The sequence below is a fragment of the Mobula birostris genome, chromosome 8 (assembly GCF_030028105.1).
Source record: "Mobula birostris isolate sMobBir1 chromosome 8, sMobBir1.hap1, whole genome shotgun sequence".
NCBI lineage: Eukaryota > Metazoa > Chordata > Chondrichthyes > Myliobatiformes > Myliobatidae > Mobula > Mobula birostris.
Window position 1 is genome coordinate 64,488,794 of NC_092377.1, and position 23,323 is coordinate 64,512,116.

Genomic DNA, 23,323 nt, shown 5'->3' on the forward strand with positions numbered 1-23,323 from the left:
CAAAAAATGGGGTGAGTGGAGAGAAAAAAAAGCACATGGAGAATAATATATTGCCTTACATCTGCTGGTCTCCAAGTTCCTGTTTTCATTTGGCTCAGATGTGGGCAGCTGGAACTTCTTCAGTTCCAAATGATGGAATTTCAATGACTAGGCTAAGTCATAGAATAATGACAGAAGAACTCCAGTGCCAACTTAATGGCTGCTAATCCATTGGTCCAGGGTCAGTGACAGTGCCCGTTTACAGAAATCCTTCCTGCTCTCTAAAATGCCATGACAGCCCATGACTTCCTTCCAAAAGCCCCTTAACTTTCATAAGTAACTACCTGCCCCACTCACATTAAGGAGCAACTTGAATCTGCTCACTCTTTTCACCATTGACCCCTCAATGAGGACTTGTGTGTGTTCTCCCGACTTCTTCTTCCTTATCCACAATTAATCCCTTGGTCTTGCTCAAGTTTGGTGCAAGGTTGCTGTTGTTGCAATACCACTCAACAAGTCAATCTATCTCCTCCTTGTCAACATCTGAAATTCTACCAACAACAGTGGTGTCATTGCCAAACTTATAGATGGTATTTGAGCTATGCATAGCCACACAGTCATTAGCATAGAGAGAGTAGAACAGACTTCGAGTAGACTAAGAACACATCATTGTGGTGCACTTGTGTTGATTGACAGCGAGGAGATATCATACGCACTGACTGTGATCTCCCAATGAGAAAGTCAAGGATTCAGTTGCAGAGGAAAATATAAAGGCCCAAGTTTAAAAATTTGGTCCTTAATACTGAGGGGATAATGGTATTAAATGTTATCCTATAATTGATAACCAGCATGCTAATATAATTTTGGTTGTTATTTGATGCTCCAAAGCTGACTGGAGAATCAGTGAGACTTTGTCCACTGTAGAACTATTTCAGCAGTAGGCAAATTGCGGGAGTCATGGTCCTTCTTCAGGCAGGAATTAATTTTAGACATAACCTATGATACTGGTACTCTTCTTGGGTACTGGCATAATTGCTGCCTTTTTGTAGCAGGTGAGAACCTCAGACCACAGCAGTTTGAGATTGAAGATATCTTTGAACACTTCAGCTGGTTGGTCGGCACATGCTTCCAGTGGGAAGAGCATTCACAATGCTTTCAACATTAATTAAAACATCTGCCAAAGTACATCTGGATATCTATCTTTCAGTAAATCTATGTAATTGAATAGGCTTGCACTGGTAACATAAATATCTGCCCAAGTATGTGAGGCATGCAGTTCAGTGGACAAAGTCTTATCGCAGCCTGGCTCTACTGTCAGATCGGTCCTTCACTGTAGATAAGACAGACATTTTGTGCTTAAACTGTAGCTGGAGATTTCCCAAAGTAGTGAGAAATGCTATGTGTAAACTGAGACAACCTCTGTGTTCCCAGATACATCACTCCATAAATAGTAAAGGATGTGGTCACTATTTCCTTGTGATTAATAAGATCTCTGTTGTTTTAGAATATTTCAAACAACCACCTCCAGGAGCTCTTCAGAGAAAGATGAAAATGATGCTTCAGGAACAAAAGTGATCTCCACTCCCTATGGAGGACGACTCTCCTACACCTTACCTTGTGGAAATGGTCTACATGTCCATCTGAAAGACATAGAGTTTGTTCAGAACCGTAAAAGATGGTCACAGGTTCGATGTAAAACTTTGGTTTGCTGTGATGAAACAATTAGGCATTTAACTCAATGGCCAGTGACCTCAGCATTGACTTTGTAAAACTTTTGTATTGCCCCTTTAGTTACTTCTCTTGCAAAGAGCAAAGCTGGAATTTAAGTTTTGAAATGTTCTAACTTCCTATTTAAGGACTGGGTCTTAGACTCAGTGGTGTAATAGATGGGCTCTGTGACCAGCAGTATATCAGCCAAGCTGTCGACTCCAACCCTGCTAAATTTCACTGAGGAGAAAGTTTGTGGGGATACCTGCTGCAGAGTTTCCACCTGGCTTCCAAAGCTTGGGTCTGGCAGAGTGTCCATTACCAAAAAGAAATAGAGGGGTTTAATGCTGGGGAAAACTGAGCCATGTCCATCCCTTTGGGAGTACCCATATGAATATTATTCCGAGGGTCTGGCAGAGAGGCACATGCCTAAATGTTTTTTTTCTCTCATGCTTTCTCTAGTGAAATTCAATGAAAAATGCAATTGACTACCATATTAAGTACTAGCATTTAAGCTGGGAAGTTAATATTTCAGCATCAATATTGGAAAATCTAGGACAGAATAACTGATAATCAACTGTTCACTAATTCCCTGAGATACATTCTATCAAAAAATATCAACTATGGTATATTTCATCAAAAATTACCAACTTTTTTTTTCAATAACATTCAAATTTTCAAACTGATACCATTATTTTTCCGAGGTATTCCAGATCAGTGCTGATGCAGAAAACCATTCATGTGATCCTTGCTCATCTAGCTATGTTCCAGGAGCTCCTCAATTTATTCCAGGGTTTAACTCCATGTTAGCTAATCATAGCGCATACTGGTATTGATCTGAAAAACAGCAATGCCTGACAGCCGAGAATTTTTAAGGTGATGGTTGGATTCAATGGTCTTTGTCCTGCAGATACTTTTCTCTAGCAGTTCTATTTATTTTTACATGCATACTTTTCCCTAAATAATTGCTGATATTGCTGATTTACTCAAGGCAAGCCACAAATATGACCACTGAATCTTCTGCAGAGTGTTTTCAATCCATGTTTTCACTGGTTATACTCAGTAATGTCTCAATCCATCCATTAGAGTGGAACAGTGGAGGTGGTTCTTCAGGCAACATGTTCGAGTTCCGTCTAAAGAGACAATTGTTCATTGGCACCCATCTCTAAAAAATTATACCTTAGCTTACAAACTCGATGCACAAAGGCTCTCGTACATCCATGGTTTGGTTGAAAGTAAACTTGGATGGCCTGTTAGTGTTACATAGAGCTTATGTGCAAAAGACTTCGCACTTTTGTAGGCATGGGCTTGAGACTGCGTCTCGGGAGGAGAGGATGAAAGGTGATAGGCCTGATCATGGTATGGGTCTGCTGGGGCCTTCATTGCAGTTCTCATGGGCATGTGAGGTAACTGGGGAGTTTGAGACAAGGTATCTGCTTGGATGAGTGAAGGTTTGAGGGGAGATGAGGGAGACGAGTGGTTGTGGTGGTTGGTATCCATGCTGGTCGAGGGTTTGGGAATGGGAGGATGGGTGGGTGAAGGTCAGGGAGAAGGAGTGCTTCCGTATTGTGAAGGGAAAGCAGTGATATAGCCATACGATCAAAGGATTGTATGGGGATTATTTTAATGAGGTTCCATTCTGACACCGCATTGTGTGGAACAATTTGTTTGAGAATGACTTGTCCTGATGGTAGTCACTCAAACACCCTGATTTTCCATGTGATGTTCAGAACTGTGTGTGCCAAGGAAGTGAATGGGATGGGTGTCTGAAGTGGAAATCTCATCCCAATATATCAGGATATGGTCAGTTGAATTTTTGGGGTTGTGAAATAACCTAGAAATGGTGATTATTGCATTTTCTTCCATGGTAAATACATTTTCAAAAGCTTTACCCTGAAGCGAACAGCTTTGAATTACCAGGCACTGTTATCAGGCTTGGCAACAGTCTCTGTACTGGCTGAAGACAAGATGATATTAAAAAATGGAGCTTCCCTCTGCTGAGGAAGGTCTCTATCTCTGTGTTCATGCCGATTGCAATCTTCATGAGCCTTTCGTTTAGTGATAGCCAGAGTGGCAGCTGATTCATTTTCCTGTTCCAATCTGTCTCTTTCCAAATCTTTAACCAGTACATTTTCTGTCCAGGTGATGTGTATGTACTACCTGCTGGGCTGGAGACTGTATAGGAAGCACTTTATATGCCAACATCTACATCCAGAGGATGGAACTAAAATTCTGGGAAGGTTGGAGGTGAGTAGGAATTGAATGATTGGTAGACCTGTTGAGTAGACTGGAGATTAAATTTCTGATTTAACCAAACTGTCTACTTTACAGACAGAGAAAAAGAACACATATATTTTGACTCTGGATGGGGACATTGAATTCCAGCCATCTGCTGTAATTCTGCTGATTGACAGACTCAGAAGGTACCCTAAAGTCGGAGCTGCCTGTGGGCGAATACACCCAGTCGGACTCGGTAGGAGAATCATTTATGTCACTACAAGCTGCCTGGGACCCAAACTGAATATTTTTATTATTTTTTGGGCTTTGGGCTTCACTGCCAAAGCCAGAATTTATTTCCATTCCTAATTACCCTTGTGAAGGGCACTGTCCTTTGTGAGCCACCTTCTTGAACCTTAGACATTCCTATTGGCAAAGGTATTCCCACAGGGAATTTGTAGTTGGTTCCACCATTTAGACTTAGCAAGGAAGAGTGACTGTGAAATATTTCATGTGAGGACAGAATGCTGCAGGAACTCATTAGGACTGAATGAAGGATTTGGCCTGAAACATCAAGTGTTTATTTCCCTCCATTGATGCGGCCCGAGTTGCTGAGTTCCTTCTGCATTTTGTGTGTGTTGTTCAAGATTCCCAACATCTACAGAATATCTGGTGTCCCTCTTGCTGGAAATGGCCATTTCTTGGCACCTTTGCAATACAGATGTTACAATTATCAGCCCATGCCTAAACGTTGTCCAAGTTTTGTTGCAAACAGGAGTGAACATTTTGCAGTCACCAGCAATCATCATCATCTCTGCCTTAGGGCACTGCCCTGAGGAACTTCAGCATTTATGACCTCTGACTGGATGATTGACATACAACAATCTTGTCCATCTTTCTTTGTGTAAACTGGAGTGTTTGCTTTCCAATACCCATTGAAGATGTACTCAATCAAATGCTGTTTTGATGTCAAAGATGGTCTGCTGCAGAATTCAGCTCTTTGGAGTGAACTTGAACCAAAGCTGGCACCTTTTACTTTGCTGATGAAAGAGAATGGGCTGTCAGAGTGGTAATTAACTCCATTCAGTTTTCCTGTTTTCTGAGAACAGGATTTATCTGGACAATTGTTCACATTGTCACAAGATGCCAGTATTGTGGTTGTTCTGGAAAAGCTTGGCTAGAGGTGTATTTCTGGCATCATAGGTCTTCCATGCCATTGCTCAAGTGTTATTTGATCCCATTGCACTTTCTGTATGCATTGAGGTAGGTGGCTTGGTGAGAGAGTCAAGAGGAAAAGTGATCTGGCTGTAATTTCTGATGATATAGTGGTAGAAGTTGGAGAACCCCAAAAGGTGCTGCAGCTGCTTGAAAATGTGCTGTTGGGGCCACTCAATGACAGTCTATGCTTTCTCTAGTCCATGGTTATGCCTGGAGTGACAGGACACAAGCCAGGGAATAGAGGACTGAGGTTGGAACTGGCACTTTTCTAACCAGCAGTACAGTTAGTTTTTGAGGAGATGCTGAAAGACTGAGTAGACATGACAGATGTGGTCTTGGAGGATACCTGTGTAACATGCCTCAGAGGATCTTGTTAGTGAAGGTTCGGAAAACAGCTGGATTGTTGGAAAGTTTGAATGGCATTACCAGGCATTTGTAGGTGGGTGTTCTGAAAGCTGGCTTCCTCTCATTCCCCTGGCAGATGTGGATTAGGTTGTTTGTGCTCCGTAGATCCAGTCTGGTGAAGATCTTGGCCCCATGGAGTGTTTCAAATAGACTTTCCATCGAGGGTAATGGTTCATAATCCACAGTAATCAATGCAGGTTTGAAGATCCCCATCTTTCTTTTTGGCGTAGAAGAATCCTGCACTGGCCGGGAACTAGGATGGGCGATAAGTCATTCATGGCTCACTCAGGAGGAAAGAGGGAGCAAAGATGGTTTTGGGAAAGTGCGGTGCCTGGGAGGCAGCTGTTCATGCCTTCGTGTAGTCTGTGAAGCAGTAGGATGCTGGGTTCTATTTTACTGAATGCCATGGCTAAGTCTTGATATTCCCATGGGAATTTGGTGAGGTCGAGGGTTTCCTCTCTCTTTATGGACTTACAGGTGAAGTCAACTGAGGGTGCAGGCAGATCAGTCCCAAACTCAGCAGGGCACTAGGCGACCAGGCAAAGTTAGGGATGTGAATGGAGAGGCATGAGTAGCCCAGGTTAAGAGGAGTGTTGGGTGAGTTGCTCAGAAAGAATTAGATGGACTCATGGTGCTTATGTTCACAGGCTGTGTCCCACACCCCAAAGGACATCTATCAATGGCTGTGATGTTGAGGAGGTGAGAGGTAGGTTCAGTAGGGAATCCAAACTGCACACACAGTCCGATCCAGAAACCTTTCTGTGCACCAGAGCTTCCTGTGCAGGTAGGCCCGGCAAAGTGTGGAAGAGGACAGAGAGGGTGAGATGGGCTATGGTGCTGGAACAAGAGGCTGGGGAGAGTTTTCAGACAGGAAGCCGCTCGTCTCTTCCTGGAGGCACCATTTTCCCAGATGCTGTGGCTATGTGATGTGTTGGTTGTGGGCTGGTCCGCTGTAGATGCACAAGTTGTTTTTCCACTGATGCTCGTGCTCTTGGGGAATGATGGATGCTTTCTTTAGCTGCCGGGGTTCTGGCAGCATTGATGATGGTCAGGAAATTCGTTCCATAAGGCACCTGTCAAAACAGAGAGCCAGAGGGCTTTTGAGATCAGTGAGCATCTCCTGGGTAGACAGCTTATCTTTCAAGCACTCTGAGAGGTTGTGATGGTAATGGGCCAGCAGCAGTTCCACATTCCAGATGCACTCCACCTCGAGGGTCCTGATTTTCACTGTGTATTCCAGCATAGAGCATAAGACTCAGCATAGGTGAAGTATGAAATCCACTGCCTCCTTTCCGTTTCCCGGATCGTCGAAAACCTGGAGCACCAGAGTGGCAAAATCTTCATATTTGTTGCAGATATCAGTTTTATGTCCCAGGTCAGAGCTCGGCCAGTCAAGAGACAGATAGGGAAGGTGATCATGGGCAGGCCTGTAGGGTACAGAGACAGTTGAAATTCGAAGAGTCAAACACACTGGGACAGGAAGTTGTAGCATTGGGTTGGAGATCCAACGAAGTGTTCAGGCATGGCAATTCGGGACTCAGAGGGGGGAGGTTCACAGGCATGGAGTTGCTGCACTGAGACAGAGAGCTGGATGAAAGTGGCAGACAGGTGGCCAATGTTTCCCGCTGTTTCCGCATCATGTGTTCATATCAGCGGCAACCTCCTTGAGGGAAGCATACTCTGCTGGGTTAATCATTGCTTCACTCATCCTGTCAGGAACTGTAGAGAAGGACTCACCCAGAAGCACAGCAGCAGAGATGATTCGGCAGTGAACAATAACTTCAATAATAGACAACCAAACAGCAAGCCTCAAGGATCCGCAAAACAGAAATTAAACACAGCAAGGTAAACTTTAGGCAGGAAGAGTGAAAGCTGGGAGCAATTGTTTGAGGTCAGCTGGTTCAATGAGTGCACAAGGAGTGAGGATGAGAACTGGGGCTAAATAGGCTGCAGGTAATGAGTCTGGAATGAGTGGCAGGTAAATCCTATTATCTGCATGGAGACTGGGAGGTGCCTGCATGTGCAGGCTGGGAGGAGTTAATGGAGAGGAGAGGAGGGAATGTCAACTCAGACCATGAGAGGCCTGCGTCAGGCATTTTCATGCCTTACAAGGCGCAGATTGGAAGTCTGTGTGGGGTGCCGCTCCTCACACAGACACTAGAGCAATGTGTGCCTTGCTCAAGGACACAGACATGTTGCCACAGCTGAGGCTCGAACTAGCGACCTTCAGATCACTAGACGAACGTCTTAACCACTTGGCCACATGCTCAACACAAGTTAATGGGAGCAGGCAGAATTAAAGAAAAGCAAACATTTTTTACATTGTGAGCAGCAGCCTGACTAATTAACAATGAAGAAAAGGTCTGGAAAGTCAACATTTGCAAATGGCATGTTGTTCAGAGTTTCCCCAAATCATTGCCAAGAAGCTTATGAGTCTCCTTGACAATTAGGCTCTCACTCTAGCAAATGAATGTTTGCAACTTCTCCTTGAATACATTGGTATACAGCAACTTAATAATAATAGTGTACTTCATTGACCCAAGTGGGAAATTATTTAAAAATATTCAAAAATGGGTATTGGGATTCTGTTTGAGGCAGCTAACAAATTATTTTTATGTTGAAACTTTAAGACTAACTATAAATTCAAATATCCCAGATGATGTCTGAAAATATAAATTATTGAGAAGGGGACACCACGTGACTCTGACCATAAGACCATAAAACATAAGAACAGAATTAGGACACTTAGCCACCAAGATTGCTCCACCATTCCATCATGTCTGATTTATTGTCCCTCTCAACCCCATTTTCCCACCTTCACCCTGACTAGCCAATGAACCTATCAACCTCTGCTTTATATATACTCAGTGACTTGGCATCCCACAATTGTCCGTGGCAATGAGTTCCATAGATTCATTGCCCTCAGGCTAAAGGAATTCCTCCTCATCTCTGTTCTAAATGGACTTCCCTACATTATGAGGCTCTGCCCTCTGGTCCTACATTCACCCATTGTAAGAAACATCTTCTTCACATTCACTCTATTTAGGCCTTTCGATATTCAACAGATTTCAATGAGATTCCCTCTCATTCTTCTAAATTCCAGTGGGTACAGACCCAGAACCATCAAATGCTCCTCATACGTTAATCCATTCGTTCCCAGAATCATTTGTGAAAACCTCCTCTGGCCCCTCTCTTCAATGCCAGCACATCTTTTCTTAGATAAGGGGCCCAAAACTGCTCACAATACTCCAAGTGCACCTTATAAAGCTTCAGCATCACATCCTCGCTCTGATATTACAGTACTCTCAAAATGAATACTGTACTAATATTACATTTGCTTTTCTTACCACTGACTTAACCTGCAATTTAACCTTTAGAGAATCCTGCACGTGGAAGCCCAAGTCACTTTACACCTCTGATTTTTGAATTTGCTTGCAACTTAGCAAATAGTATGTACCTTTATTCTTTCGACCAACGTACTTGACCAGACAGTTTCCTATACTAAATTTCATTTGTCTCTTATTTGCCCATTCTCCCAATAAGTCCAAGTCATTCTGCAGGCTCCCTGCTTCCTCAACACTGACTTCCCTTCCAGCTACCTTTGTATCGTCTGCAAACTTGGTCTCAAAGCCATCAATTCCGTCATCCAAATCATTTACAAATAACAAAAAAAGAAGTGTCACAATACTGAATCCTGCAGAACACTACTATCAGAACAAGCCACCTTTATTCCTACTCTGTGCCTCCTGCCAGTCATCCAATCTTCTACCCACCCTGGTATCTTCCCTGTAATACCAGGGCTCTTATCTTGTTAAGCAGCAAAATGTGCGGCACCTTGTCAAAGGCCTCTGAAAATCCAAGAACACAACATCGACTAACTCTCCTTTGTCTATCCTGCCTGTTATTTTCTCAAAGAATTCCAACAGATTTTTCAGGTAAGATTTCCTCTTAAGGAAACCATACTGACTTTGGCCTACTTTTTCATGTCCCTCCAAGTACCCTGAAACCTCATCCTTAAAAATGGGCTCCCACATCTTCCTAACCACTGAAGTCAGGCTAAGTGGCCTGTAATTTCATTCCATCTGCCTCCTTCCCTTCTTAAAGAGTGGAGTGACATTTGCAATTTTCCAGTCCTCCAGAACCATTCCAGAATCCAGTGATTATTGAAAGATCATTTATAATAACTCCATAATGTCTTCAGCTTTCACAACCCTGGGGTGCAATCCATCTGGTTCAGGTGACTTATCTAACTTCAGACCTTTCTGTTTCCCAAGCACCTTCTCTCTAGTAGTAGCAACTACACTCACTTCTTCCTCTGACAGTCTTGAATTTCAGGCATACTGCTAGTATCTTCCACAGTGAAGACTGATGCAAAATACTTAATAAGTTTGTCCCTCATTACTACATCTCCAGTATCATTTTCTAGTGGTCCAATATCCACTCCTGCCTCTCTTTTACTCTTTATATATTTGAAAAAAAAACATTTATATCCTCTTTTATATTATTGGCTAGCTACATTCAAATTTCATCTTTTATCCCCTTACGGTTTTTCTTAGTTGACTTCTGTCAGATTTAAAAAGCTCCCCAATCCTCTAACTTCCCACTAACTTTTTGCTTTTATGTTGGCTTTCACTTCTCTTGTTAGCCATGGTTTCCTCATCCTCCCCTTAGAATACTTCTTCATCTTTGGGATGTATTTACCCTTTGTCTTCCGAGTTGCACCTAGAAATTCCAGCTATTTCTGTTTTGCCATCATCTCTGCTAGTGTCCCTTTCCAATCAACTTTGGCCAACTCCTCTCTCATGCCTCTGTAATACCCTTTACTCCATTGTAATACTGATACATTTGACTTCATCTTCTCCCTCTCAAATTGCAGTGTGAATTTTTTCATATTCAGATCACTGTCTCCTAAGGATTCTTTTAACTTAACCTCCCCAATCAAATCTAGTTCATTACACATAACCCAATGTAGAATTGACTTTCTGCTAGCGGTTTTGACCACAAGCTACTTTAGGAAACCATATCTTAGGCATTTTACAAATTTCCTCTCTTGTGATTCAGAACCAACCTGATTTTCCTAATATATCTGCATATTGAAATCCCACATGACTATCATAACATTGCTCTTATTGCATGTTTTTTCTATCTCCCATTGAAATTGATATCTCACATTTTGGCTTCTGTTCGGAAGCCTGTAGCTAACTTCCATCAGGCTCTTTTTACCCTTTCAGTTTCTTAAGAATTTCCTAACTCTTCTGTTCCTATGTCACCTCTCTGAGCTATCCCACCCTCTCTGCCTATCTGCCTGTTCTTTTGATACCAGGAGCATCCTTGAATGGTAAGCTCCCAACTATGATCTTCTTTCACCCACGACTCAGTGATGCCCACAATGTCATACCTGCCAATCTCTAACTGTATAACAAGATCTTCTACCATATTCCCAATACTCACTGCTCAGGACCTCTTCCCCCTTTCTACCTATGTCGTAGGTATCAATGTGCATCACAACCTCAGGCTTTACACCCTCCCTTGAGAATTTTCTGCTGGCGCTCTCTGACATCCTGGACCCTAGCACCTAGGAAGCAGCACACCAGCCTGGTTTCAGATTTGCAGTCACAGAATCTGCTCTCTGACGCCTAACTATCATATCTCCTATCACTATCACTCTGCCTGTCTTTACCCTTCCCTGCTGAGCCTTAGAGCCGTCTCTGTGCCCCTGGTCTGGCTGCTGCTGTGTTGTCCTGATAGGTCATTCCTCAAACCCTCACAGCACTATCCAAAGTAGAATACTTGTTGCTGAGGGGAATGGCCACAGGGGACCCAGCAGTGACCACTTATTCCCCTTTTATCTTCTGGTAGTCACCCATCTTCTATCTGATGCCTGCACTCTGGGCATGACCACCTTAGTAAAAGTCACAGCCCTGCTGAAAGGTTTCAGCCTAAAACGTTGACTGTACTCGTTTCCTAGATGCTGCCTGGCCTGCTGAGTTCCTCCAGTATTTCGTGCGTGTTGCTCAGATTTCCAGCATCCGCAGATTTTCTCTTGTTTGTGAAAAGTCTCATCTATGAGGTTTTCGGCCTCCCGATGGTCCTGAGTATATCTAGCTCTAGCTCCGGTTCTTTGACCTTGTCAGTTAGGAACTGAAGTTGTGTACACTTCCTGCAGATGCAGTCACCAGGGAGACTGTTAGGTACCCTGAAATCCCACATCTCATAGGGGAAGCATTCCATTCTCTGAACTACCATCCTGCCTGCTCCTGTTATACCTCGAGCCTCCCAGGCTTAAGATCAAACTTCACCTGTTCTCGCCTGAGCATGACCACTCTCACACTGGCCCACTCACACAATGGCCACTCCCGCAATGGCTGCTCCACTTGTACCTCGCTAAATTTTATTGGCCCCTGCCAAGCACCTAAAAGATCACTAGAATTGCGTCTGCTGAAAAGTTCTGAAAGGCCCCATCCTTTTTAAAACTCACGCAGCCTTGCCAAATGATGACCTCTTGTGATTATTGCAGCCTGCCAAAAATTTCCAAAAGGCCCTGATCTCTCTTTAAGCTCGCACGGTCTCACCAAAAGCATCACAATCCAAACACTCCTCCAGAGGCAAAGAGGGCAGATGGTTTCATGCTTACAGACCATTGGAAAGTTATATTGTTTAAGATACAGATCAGCTATTATCAAAATGAATGATGGAAAAGCCTTGAGTGGTGATTAGCCCACTTCCTGTCTCCATCTTGTTTGTTCTCAATGTAACTGTACATTCCAAGTAGATAAAGTACACATAAAAGTGTCCTTTTCATGTTCTTATGGATTTTCATCCACACAGTTCCTGCATGCCTGAAGGGATAAATCAGCTGGTAGAAGAGGAATCCCTCAGGTCCACATCCAGGGGTAGGATTTAAGCTGCCACACACCAATCACCTGCCCAGGAGGGTTAAAATTCAGGCCAGTATCAGAAAAGGTGGAGGAAACAGGAAAGGAGCTGATCTTGTCAATATATCACCTGTTCAGCCACTGAAACTGGGTCTGCAATCACAGAACTACTTAACATTTCCAACTTTTCCTGTTTTCACTTCAGAGTTAGTTACCTGTGGGATTTTGCACTTTTATTACTGATGACAGATTTACCAAATTTCACCTTCACCATTGAATACTCCAGGACTGTATTTTCAATATGAGAAAGCTATTAAAAAAACAAAGTGGCAGTAAGTACTTTCAATAAAGGAAATAGGAAATCCCTGTTACAGTTACAGGTGCTGATGTCAAAACTGTCACTAGAACTTGCAAGGGCACACAAATGTGAAATCTAGTATTCACAGTGAGCAACTCTTGTGCAATAAATTAATAAAATTTACACAGACTGTATATGATTACTGCCTTCACAAAATTATTTTGATGTATCCTAGGTCCTATGGTATGGTACCAGAAGTTTGAATATGCTGTTAGTCACTGGCTCCATAAGACATCTGAACACGTGTTAGGCTGCGTGCTGTGCACTCCAGGCTGCTTCAGCTTGTTCAGGGCTGCGGCTCTAATGGATAACAACGTACTGAAAAAATATACAATGAAGCCCACGACTGCATTGGAGCACCTCCAGTATGACCAAGGTAAATGTGCTCACTGTGAGTGCAGAGAGAGCAGGAGAGAAGTCAGAAATACTCAGCAGAGCAGGCAAGTCTTCTGTTGAGTGCTTTCAAAGACTTGGAAGTCCACAGCTGGGGGACTCAAAGAATAATTATAAACTTTGACCCAAACCCCCAGCAAAATTTTTCTAAAGCTGGGATACATCAATGGTCAGCTCCACTCTGAAGCTGACATTTTATCCCAGAGTGCCCTTAGCAACTGCTCCTGCCTTTCGTTCACAGTGATAAGGAAATCCTTTAAGTGCACTTGGGCTGGTTGGTGCTAAACTTTGCCTCTGTTGTGAAGATACTTTTGTGGCAAATATATCCTGTGTTCCAAGCACACTCCTTCCTTGATGCGGTGCTCAAAACTGTCCCAGTTGTCCTAGTGGAGTTTAAGTAGAGCAAAGTACAAAATAATTATAGCATGACTTCAATTCACTTGTATTTCACCCCTTCAGATATATTCTCTGAATTTACCTCAAATATTTGGATTTTTTACTGGGGCAAAGGATATGACCTCACTCTCTCTGCATTTAACTCTGTTTATTATAGTTCTGGTCATTTCCTTTATCAATTGATATCTCTTTGTAACTTCTACTCTGCTTATCCAGCCACAATGTGATTTTGCTAAGCTTGAAAATGTGACATTTTATCTCATCATGCAAGTCATTCAAAATATTCTCACATTTAATATCCCTTCACATTTAGGATGGCACAGCTTGTCGAGCCATTACCACACAGTGCCAGAGACCCAGGTTCGGTGCTGTCTGTGTGGAGTTTGTACCTTCTCCTTTTGACTATATGCGTTTACCCCAACTGCTCTAGAATCCTCACACACCCAAGTACACACAGACATGTAGTTCACTTGTGTTCAGTATTAGAGTATTAGATTCCGGAGAGAGGTGATGAGAATGTACGGACAATAAAACATGGGATCAGTGTAGGATTAGAGTCAGTGGCCGTGTGATGGTCCCCATGGACCCGATGGATCAAAGGTCCTCTTTCTGTTCTGTATCTTTCTATGACTTTATGACAATTATTATCCATCTGCCTTGTGTCTCTCTGTCAGTTTCCAAACCTGTCAATGATTAGCTACCAGTTAACTTAGTTAACCACCTGTTTGTGACGGTTATAAAGTTCCTCTGCAACTTCACATAAAGAACACCCACAGGAGCAGTTCTCTATTTCTCCTCCATTCTGACCTCGGCCTCCCACCTGGATTAAACAACAGAAGCCCAGCTGACCGCCTCACACAGTTTTCAAGAGCAGCTGCTTTCACTGATTCTACTTTTTACTATTTAAACCATAAGACCATAAGAGATAGGGGCAGAATTAGGCCATTCAGCCCATCAAGTCTGCTCCACCATTCCATCATGGCTGAACTTTATCCCTCTCAACGCCATTCTCATGCTTCCTTCCTGTAATCTTTGATTCCCTTACTAATCAAGAAGCTATTAAACTCTACTTCAAATATACCCAAAGACTTGGCTTCCGCAGTCATCTGTAGTAATGGCTCACCATCCTCTGGCTAAAGAAATTCTTCCTCATCTCTCTTCTAAAGGGATGTCCTTCTATTCTGAGACTGTGGCCTTTGGTGCTTGACTCCCCAACAATAGAAAACATGCTCTCCCTGTTTGCTATATCCCGGCTTTCAATATTTGATAGATTTCAATGAGATGCTCCCTCTTTCTTCTAAACTCCAGTGAGTACAGGCCCTGAAATATCAAGCGTTTACAGTTCCTTCACAACTGTTCTCCATTTGTTCCCTTGTTGCATATCATTATAAAGTGATGTCACCATGTGCTCTGCAGGTGAAGACCGGTGGCTTTGCCTCCTGTTACTGCAGCAGGGCTGGCGAATCGAGTACTGCGCAGCTTCCGACTCGTACACCAACACCCCTCGGGAATTCGAGGAGTTCTTCAACCAACGGCGACGCTGGGACCCATCAAAAATCGCAAATATCATTGAGCTGCTGGGTAATGGATTTGAAACTTCAAGAAAAAACCCTTCTGTTTCAAGACCGTTTCTTCTCTACCAGATCCTGTACTTGATGGCAAATCTATTGGGGCCAGCCACTGTCTGTTCTCTTAGTGCAGGTAAAACGAAATTAATGATTGCAGGTTGCTTTGCTCTGTTACACCACTGCAATAACACATGCTTCACGGAACCTCTGAAGGAACAAGCAAATCACTTTAGGAAGCTCTGGGTCTCAGTCTTGATCTGTGCTGTGGGAGCTCACTGGATTGTCAGGGCAGCTGGGTAAAACACAGAACCTCTAACCTTGGAATGAAAAAATGCCTAAGTGTTTCATCAATGACGCGTGATCCAGGGTTTAAATTTATTTTTGGTTAATGGTGTTAAATGGTTCCTGTGAATTCAATGGGCTGGAGTTGAGTATAACTTCGTTCACACTCTTTCATTCTGCACTAACAACTGAAGACACAATTTGCTCCATCTTCCCCAGAAAGCTGCACCATGTCTCTAGTTTGAGTTTAATAATAGTCTAACTAATAGAGGTACAATTTTTCTCAGGAGCTCCATTAGAATGGCAGAAGCAGCTGTGGGAATAACTCAGGAGATTTCAGCCGGTATCCTCATTTGGAACAGTATTCAAGTTCCTACTGAATCCCGCTCGTCCTTAAGATTAGAAACAATCAGTTCCTTTACAAGTATAGAAATAGAAAGGGGGCCTAATAGATCATGTGGTATCTTTTTACATATAACATTTGCTCTACAATAGGAGGTGATACAACCTTATATACGATGAACCACTTTGTGCTCAATGATATTTAACATGAGCGTAAAGCAATTATAACCACACAAAACCTGCTCAAGTCCCCAAATTAATATGCCATATTGCAAGGTGAGTTGGATGCCTGGATTAAGTTTCTTTTTAATGCTTCATGCATATTACCCACAGGCTCTCTGACTGCACATTTCTCAGAGCGTGATATTCCAGGTTCTGAGTTTTGGATCAAACGTGATATGAAAACCCAGGTGTGTCAAAACATACCGACAGTCAAAGATAAAATTTAATGGTAGATGATTTTATCTATCAAAGCAGCAATAAGTTGCACTAATATGCCTGGGAGGTGAGGGAAGAAATCATGCAATTGGAATGGGAGCGTGATGTTTTCAAAGGCTGACAAAACAGTTTAGTTTCTGTAGCCAGTAGTATACAACACCACTCACAATTAACATAAAATAAAGCTGCCCCTAGTGTTCATGCATCTTCTTTCGGTGCTCATTGGTGTTGGCCATAGATCCTAAAGATATTGGATGCTCAAAAACAATGCCGGCAATGAGCAGGCCAAGTCATCAATCAACAGGAATAATCGTTGTTGACAGTACACTGGGGTTAATTAAATGCATCAACTTTAATTCATAATTGAATATTTTAATGAGAGCAAAATAAAGATTGAAGAATACTAAATTTATTAACGTATAGACTAAATTGTCAGCAAGCTTTATAAACAAGATTAAATAATATTTTGATTTATGGAAAGAAAATTCAAGACTTATTCAATCAATTGTTTAGGAGCAGGGAGATTGTTAGACAGTAATTGCGGTTTTCAAAGACGGTTAAGACTCATCAAAACCTCAAACAGCAAAGTATAACATTTTCAGATTTTCTTTGCAATGTTAATGGTTTGCAAGCATCTGAAGTCTTTGTCAGGCCATTAACCTCTGAAGGATACTCTGCAAAGTATACATGATGTGTAAGAACAGGAATCACTGACAGCATCTTCAATGATTTCCACTTTTAACCACACTTATGCACACATCACAAATTTGTTGAGGCCATTGGCATTCTATGAAGGTACTGCAGAGGAATTTTCTCTGGGCTCTTTGGCAATAATTCTTTTTTAAATTTGCAGTTGCACTATCCTTCTTCACCGGCTGGGATTACAACAGCTGCTTGATCATTTCAGTCATCCTTCCAATAATTTACCTAATTTTCTGCTACATGACAACCCCCGATACTCAGATCAGAGTGACTGCATTCCTTACCGTAGTTTATACCCTTGCCATGACTGGTGGAGTTTTTGCTGCATTTGGTAAGTATTGCTTCTGCACGTTATGTATTACTTTCATTTTCATGAGCGTGTTTTGTTTCTTCAGGTAGCAGGATAAGGAACTCAACACTTAACAGGGAGGGCAGAAGTGAAAAGAGAGGGAAAAATTGATTACAGCAGAATTTTATAAAGCATTCATCTTTTGTCAGTAGCTTCAGTTCAATTCCAAGATGCTGTTTGTTTCATTAGGATGAGTAAGCGAATACTTTTCTGATGATGGCATAGTCAATTGACTACATATTTAAACACAATTTACATTTGTGAAGTTGAAGGTAATCAGAAAAGGTCACTTGTGCAATTTGAGTTATGAAGTTTGACAATGGAATATTGCCTCAGGAAAAGGAGAGAGAAAATAGGAAGACCAGTATTGTAGCATCAAATTGGCTGCTTTCTCGGTAGTCCCCTCTCCAAGGCGAAACTACCGGAAGAGTCAATGTAAATCTGTAGCAGACGTTCCTAACCTTTTTTATGTCATGGACCCCTACCATTAGCCAAGGATGCCAGTTTGGTAAGCCTGATCTACAGAAAGGATTGCAGGATGTCTCTGCGATGCATTATTTTTGCAAACACTTAGCCATGCTGTAAATCTACCAATTTTTGTAGGCAGTGATTTTACTTGAATAGTAGAAATCAAGGAAGCAAAGTACTGTAAACGTGTGCTGTGTTAGAGCAGGAGTAAAGTTCATTCAGATTATGAAAGGCTGGCCCTTAATTACAGAGTGTTTGACTTAGTAAATATAATTTGTGATATAATTATCTGTTTCATTTTTTGTAGGCATGATGATCAGTGATGGAACACTTGTGTCACCAATTGGTATTTTCATTACTTCACTTGTACTGCTTTATTTCATCAGTGCACTGTTGCACCCAACTGAAACATCCCTTGCTATATACGGCTTCATCTATCTCCTTTGCATTCCTGCGGCGTCAATGCTTCAACCAATTTATTCATTGGCAAACTTGCACATCACTTCTTGGGGAACCAGAGAGACGAGGCCAAAGCAGCAAAATGGAAGTTCGCAGAATGATCAACACCTGAGATACCAAAGAGGTCGCTGGCACTTTGAATGTACAATTCGTTGTCAAAAAGCTCAGCATCCCACCAAAGGAACATTTAAAAAGTAATTATCACGTGTAACATGGTGTGCAAATTGATTTCTATATCAAAAATGAGACAAAACTGTTTGGAGACAATGTGGGAGTAGTGAGATATTTTGTATCCATTGCCTTAGTGCTCTCATTTAAGTTCTAGGTGTCAAACCCAAGTATATGGCAGTCAATATGCTTTCCAGAAAATCTTCACATATCTGCCTTGCTTCAATATTCTTTAGTTCTCTTTTACTTTGAAAATCTGTCACTAGTTGTTCTGAAATCCTCAAGTGATATTATCTCAGATTTTTCAGGGATCCCACTGACATCATCTAAGACTAAGGTGACAGCCTCACCAGAAGAAAGATATCCTTTTCCTTGAGCCTATCAAATCCTTTTATCACCTTAATTTTTAATTTGTTAAAATAAATCAATTCTAGTTAATGCAATATATCTCTATCCCTAGCCTCGATTCTGTAGGAAACACACTCCCGATATATCCTTCCCTTAATGCTGCACCCAGAATTGATAGCAGTATCCCATACATATTCTAATTAAATCTTTATAAAACTGCACAACTTTAATGCATTCCCCTTGATATAATCTTAATACTCTGTTAGTCTTTGAAATTATTCTAGCATCACTTGAATAGATATGGCATTAACCTCAACCATCTCTCTTCTATTTCAAAAGCATATTGATTTGAATAAAATAACAGCTCTTTCAAAATGTAAGGACAAGGATTTTCTAATAATTAAAATAATATTCCAATACTTAAAAATGCGAGTGTAGGTTTTCTATTTTTCAGACCAGACATGGTCTCTGATGAAATAACTTGCTCTATTATTTTCCAAGGATAAATGAAACAGATGAAGACACAGAGAAGCTGGAATTACCGGTAGAAAACTGTGAGTATACAGGACTTTGAGATTGGAAGTGTTTTATCAGTCTAAACCTCACATCCAATACAATTGCATTTGCAGTGAAACATCTTTAGTGTTCAGAAATCAGGCACATGGAACATTTTAGGCCAATTTAAAGGACATCAGGGGAAATGGTCCATTAAGTAGTTGGATCATTTTAAAACCCCAAAAAGGTCAGAGAGGATATGTTTTAAGGAGGAAATTTACCATCTCTGCTTTGGCTGAGTCATTTAAAATATATTTAGAGAGGAACCGTGTGTAAAAGGATAGAGGATATAGATTCAAACACGAGGAAATCTGCAGATGCTGGAAATTCAAGCAACACACACAAAATGTGGGTAGAACACGGCAGGCCAGGCAGCATCTATGGGAAGATGTACAGTTGACGTTTCGGGACGAGACCCTTTGTTGGGACACTTTGCCAGTCCTGACGAAGGGTCTCAGCCCGAAACGTCGACTGTACCTCTTTCTACAGATGCTGCCTGGCCTGCTGTGTTCTACTAGCATTTTGTGTAGGATACAGTTGAATGGGATTAGTGTTGATAAGCAAAAAGATTGGAAGGAGGTAGGGTGCTGAACAGCCATTTCTGTATAGTGCAACTCTGTGATGCCATGGCTCTATGCTTTAAGGAAATTGGGCAACACTGGAGAAATAAAGTGTCATATAAAATCCCTAACTTCCTGTGGGAAAAGTAATCAGCAATTGAATGCAAATGTAATATCATGAAACTCCTGAGAAATGGTAAGTTGCCTTTTTATAAAGATACAAGCAGAGTACAAATTTCTCAAAAAAGTGATTCCTAATCCCTAAGGAGTTACTTTCTGTCAAAAGTTGCTGCATGATTTACATATCAATAATAATGTCCACAATAAATACATCAATAATTCAGTAGCAAATGTTTATACATTAAGGAATTGCAGGGAAATGGGGTTTGTCAGAAAAATGGTACTGAGGTAAATGGTGAGTTGTCATCTTATGGAATGTCAGAGCAAATGCAGAGGGATTGAGTGATGACTCCTGTTCTTCTTTCTTATGTTCTGACTGTATATTCGGTGGGGTGTGAGTATAACTGATGGTGTAACTCTGAACTGTATTGACAGCAGGGAGAATTGACTGCAAACGACATCATCAGTTTAGAAGCTGTGTATAGATACTACCTGAACTAATAGAAACACAGAAACCCTACAGCACAATACAGGCCCTTCGGCCCACAAAACTGTGCCGAACATGTCCTTACCTTAGAAATTACTTAGGGTTACCCATAGCCCTCTATTTTTCTGAGCTCCTGTCCAGGAGTCCCTTAAAAGACCCTATCGTATCTGCCCCCACCACCGTCACTGGCAGCCCATTCCATGCGCTCACCAGTCTCTGCGTAAAAAAACTTAACCCTGACATCTCCTCTGTACCTACTTCCAAGCACTTTTAAACTGCCCTCGCATGCTAGCCACTTCAGCCCTGGGAAAAAGCCTCTAATGATCCACACGATCAATTCCTTTCATCATCTTATACACTTTATACATCTTATAATGTATTTGTATTTTCTAGGTTGGCTCTCTGAGTTGAAAAAGACAACACTCTTTACTGAAGATTCCCTGGAAGAAGTAAGATTACATATGTGTAACTCTAAGCCGTCATTAATTATTAAGCAGTGAATTGTACTCTAGCCTGAATTAGAATCTACTTTATTTTATTGTCGCCAAACAATTGATACTAGAGCATACAATCATCACAGCAATATTTGATTCTGTGCTTCATGCTCCCTGGTGTACAAATCGATAGTAAATATTAAAAATTTAAAAAATAAATCATGAATAGAAAATAGAAAAGGGAAAGTAAGGTAGTGCAAAAAAACCGAGAGGCAGGTCCGGATATTTGGAGGGTATGGCCCAGATCTGGGTCAGGATCCGTTCAGCAGTCTTATCACAGTTGGAAAGAAGCTGTTCCCAAATCTGGCCATACGAGTCTTCAAGCTCCTGAGCCTTCTCCCGGAGGGAAGAGGGATGAAAAGTGTGTTTGCTGGGTGAGTCATGTCCTTGATTATCCTGGCAGCACTGCTCCGACAGCGTGCGGTGTAAAGTGAGTCCAAGGACGGAAGATTGCTTTGTGTGATGTGCTGTGCTGTGTTTCACACTTTCACACTTGTGTTTCCTTTCACACTTGGGCACAAAATATTGCTGGGATCAGTGCACAAAGGGAACCTGACAGGCAGGAAGCTCATATCTGTGACAGAACACACCCTGTTTTCACTTACATTTCAATTAAAGAATGAAGCACTTGATGGACTTCATTATTGCTGTGTCATCCTGGTAGCCTGGTGTTCCTCTTCATGCCACATGCAAGGGATAGTTTATGCTCAGCACACAATTTGGCTAGAACCAATTTACCAAACTGTCAGTGTCATAGAAATGGTGCTACATTTTCCTGACCAAAGGAAGCTCCTTTAGGAATGCCATGGTGGTTGTCAGCTTGTGCCCAACTTGTCTGATTGAAAGGTGAAAGATCTCAAGGGCAGGTCAGGAAATTGGAAGAACAATCTCTCATGTAATTCCCTTGTTTTGGCTGGAATTTTATCTGCTGTTTGTGGTGCTGTGACATCATCAAATATAGCTCCACTTTCCTGATCTGATGAAGACAATTCTGCTCAGTGGCAACAACATCTAGGCAGTCGTGTCTTATTTCAGATTTACTGTGATCTTTCTTCAACTGATTTTTGTAGGACAACAGCTAGGTATTATCATGGGTGTTACTTTGCAATGTTTTGCAGGCTGTTACAGAGGTATCTGGCCTAGCACCCAGGATGCATTGCCAAAAGTGAGTGTGCTCATGGAACCTGCAGTTATTATATTATTATTTATAGAGAGATGTATTGCTGCCATTCCAGAAACAGGGCATGAATTCAGCAATGAAAGTGCACAGGCTGGTGATGGGTGGGACAGGAAGAAAATTTGGTGCAGGGTGAAGATTACGCTTGGCAGCAAAACAAGGGACAACAGCAAATATACAAGAAAGTGGAAATTAGATAGTTAATTTTATTCCAGAGTTAATAAGAAATGGATACAAGCATTAGACTGAACAAAATTACAGTAAATAAATCTCATACTCATACAAGAGATGGGTTTAAATGGTAATTATACTAAAGGACCGAGATCATACTGATGGATTGACTTTGAATTAAAATGTCAGGTCAGATGAAGCTGTTATCTGTGGTGGATACAGGGCAAGAGTGCAGCCAACCAGATTCACAACTGATGTTTCTGGGAAAAGTGCTCAGCTTAGAAGGGAAAGGAAGGGGGAATTTGATTCAGCCTAGGCCCATTGCACCAAATGGCCATAAGGTAAAATGGACTGATCTGTGATTATAGCACTTGGACTGCAAGTGGTGCTGAATGAGTTGCCGTGAGCAAAGGAATGGATATAAGTCGACTCTAATTAACTCAAAACCTTACTCTTTTATTTGTAATTCAATTTTCAACTAATTTCACATACAAGTGTGTATTTCTAAAACGCTTGATAATCTTCACAACTAGAGTCAATCTGGAAAACATAAAAGGTGTTCTTGTAAGAACACTTTGGTGAATCAGTTACTCTTTGATGTCAAATATGTTCTGTGACTCAGTACCAACGGAGATTATTTTAATACATTTTCTTCTAATTTTAGGATGAATCCTTATTTTGGAGTGAACTGATACAGGCGTATCTGAAGCCCCTCTCTGAAGATAAATATTATTTGAAAACAATCAAGAAGGAACTCCTGAGTCTCAGGAATAAGGTTGGTTAAACAGATTTTTCTCTTTGCTGCTCAGAGAGGAGAAGGAGGGTGTTGGTGGAAGTTGTATTTTTTGTATTTAGCAATCTCTTGAACCTACTGTGGTGATAAAGATTAATTTTCCCGTGAATGCACATTATCATACGTATATGAAGTTTCTGAATGATGTACATCGACCAAAAATATACAAATGCCCTAAAGTACTAGATTGTCTGATTCTATTTCCTTTGTTGCTTGGATTTATCCTGTTAATGTTATTTTTTCCATTCCATTCTCACCAGGCTCTCTTCCTGTATTTGATGATTAATTTGTTAT

General features: G+C 41.5%; 1 protein-coding gene across 1 annotated transcript; it reads left to right on the forward strand.

Annotated features, from left to right (window-relative positions):
• Window positions 1-6: 6 nt before the first annotated feature.
• On the forward strand, window positions 7-23,020 carry LOC140202002 (chitin synthase chs-2-like). The gene is made up of 11 exons (XM_072266871.1): window positions 7-11; window positions 1,484-1,664; window positions 3,829-3,933; window positions 4,018-4,159; window positions 12,935-13,135; window positions 14,965-15,249; window positions 17,032-17,211; window positions 18,005-18,350; window positions 19,174-19,226; window positions 20,788-20,843; window positions 22,901-23,020. The coding sequence occupies exons 1-11, from the start codon at window positions 7-9 to the stop codon at window positions 23,018-23,020; spliced, it is 1,674 nt and encodes a 557-aa protein (XP_072122972.1).
• The last annotated feature ends 303 nt before the right edge of the window (window positions 23,021-23,323 follow it).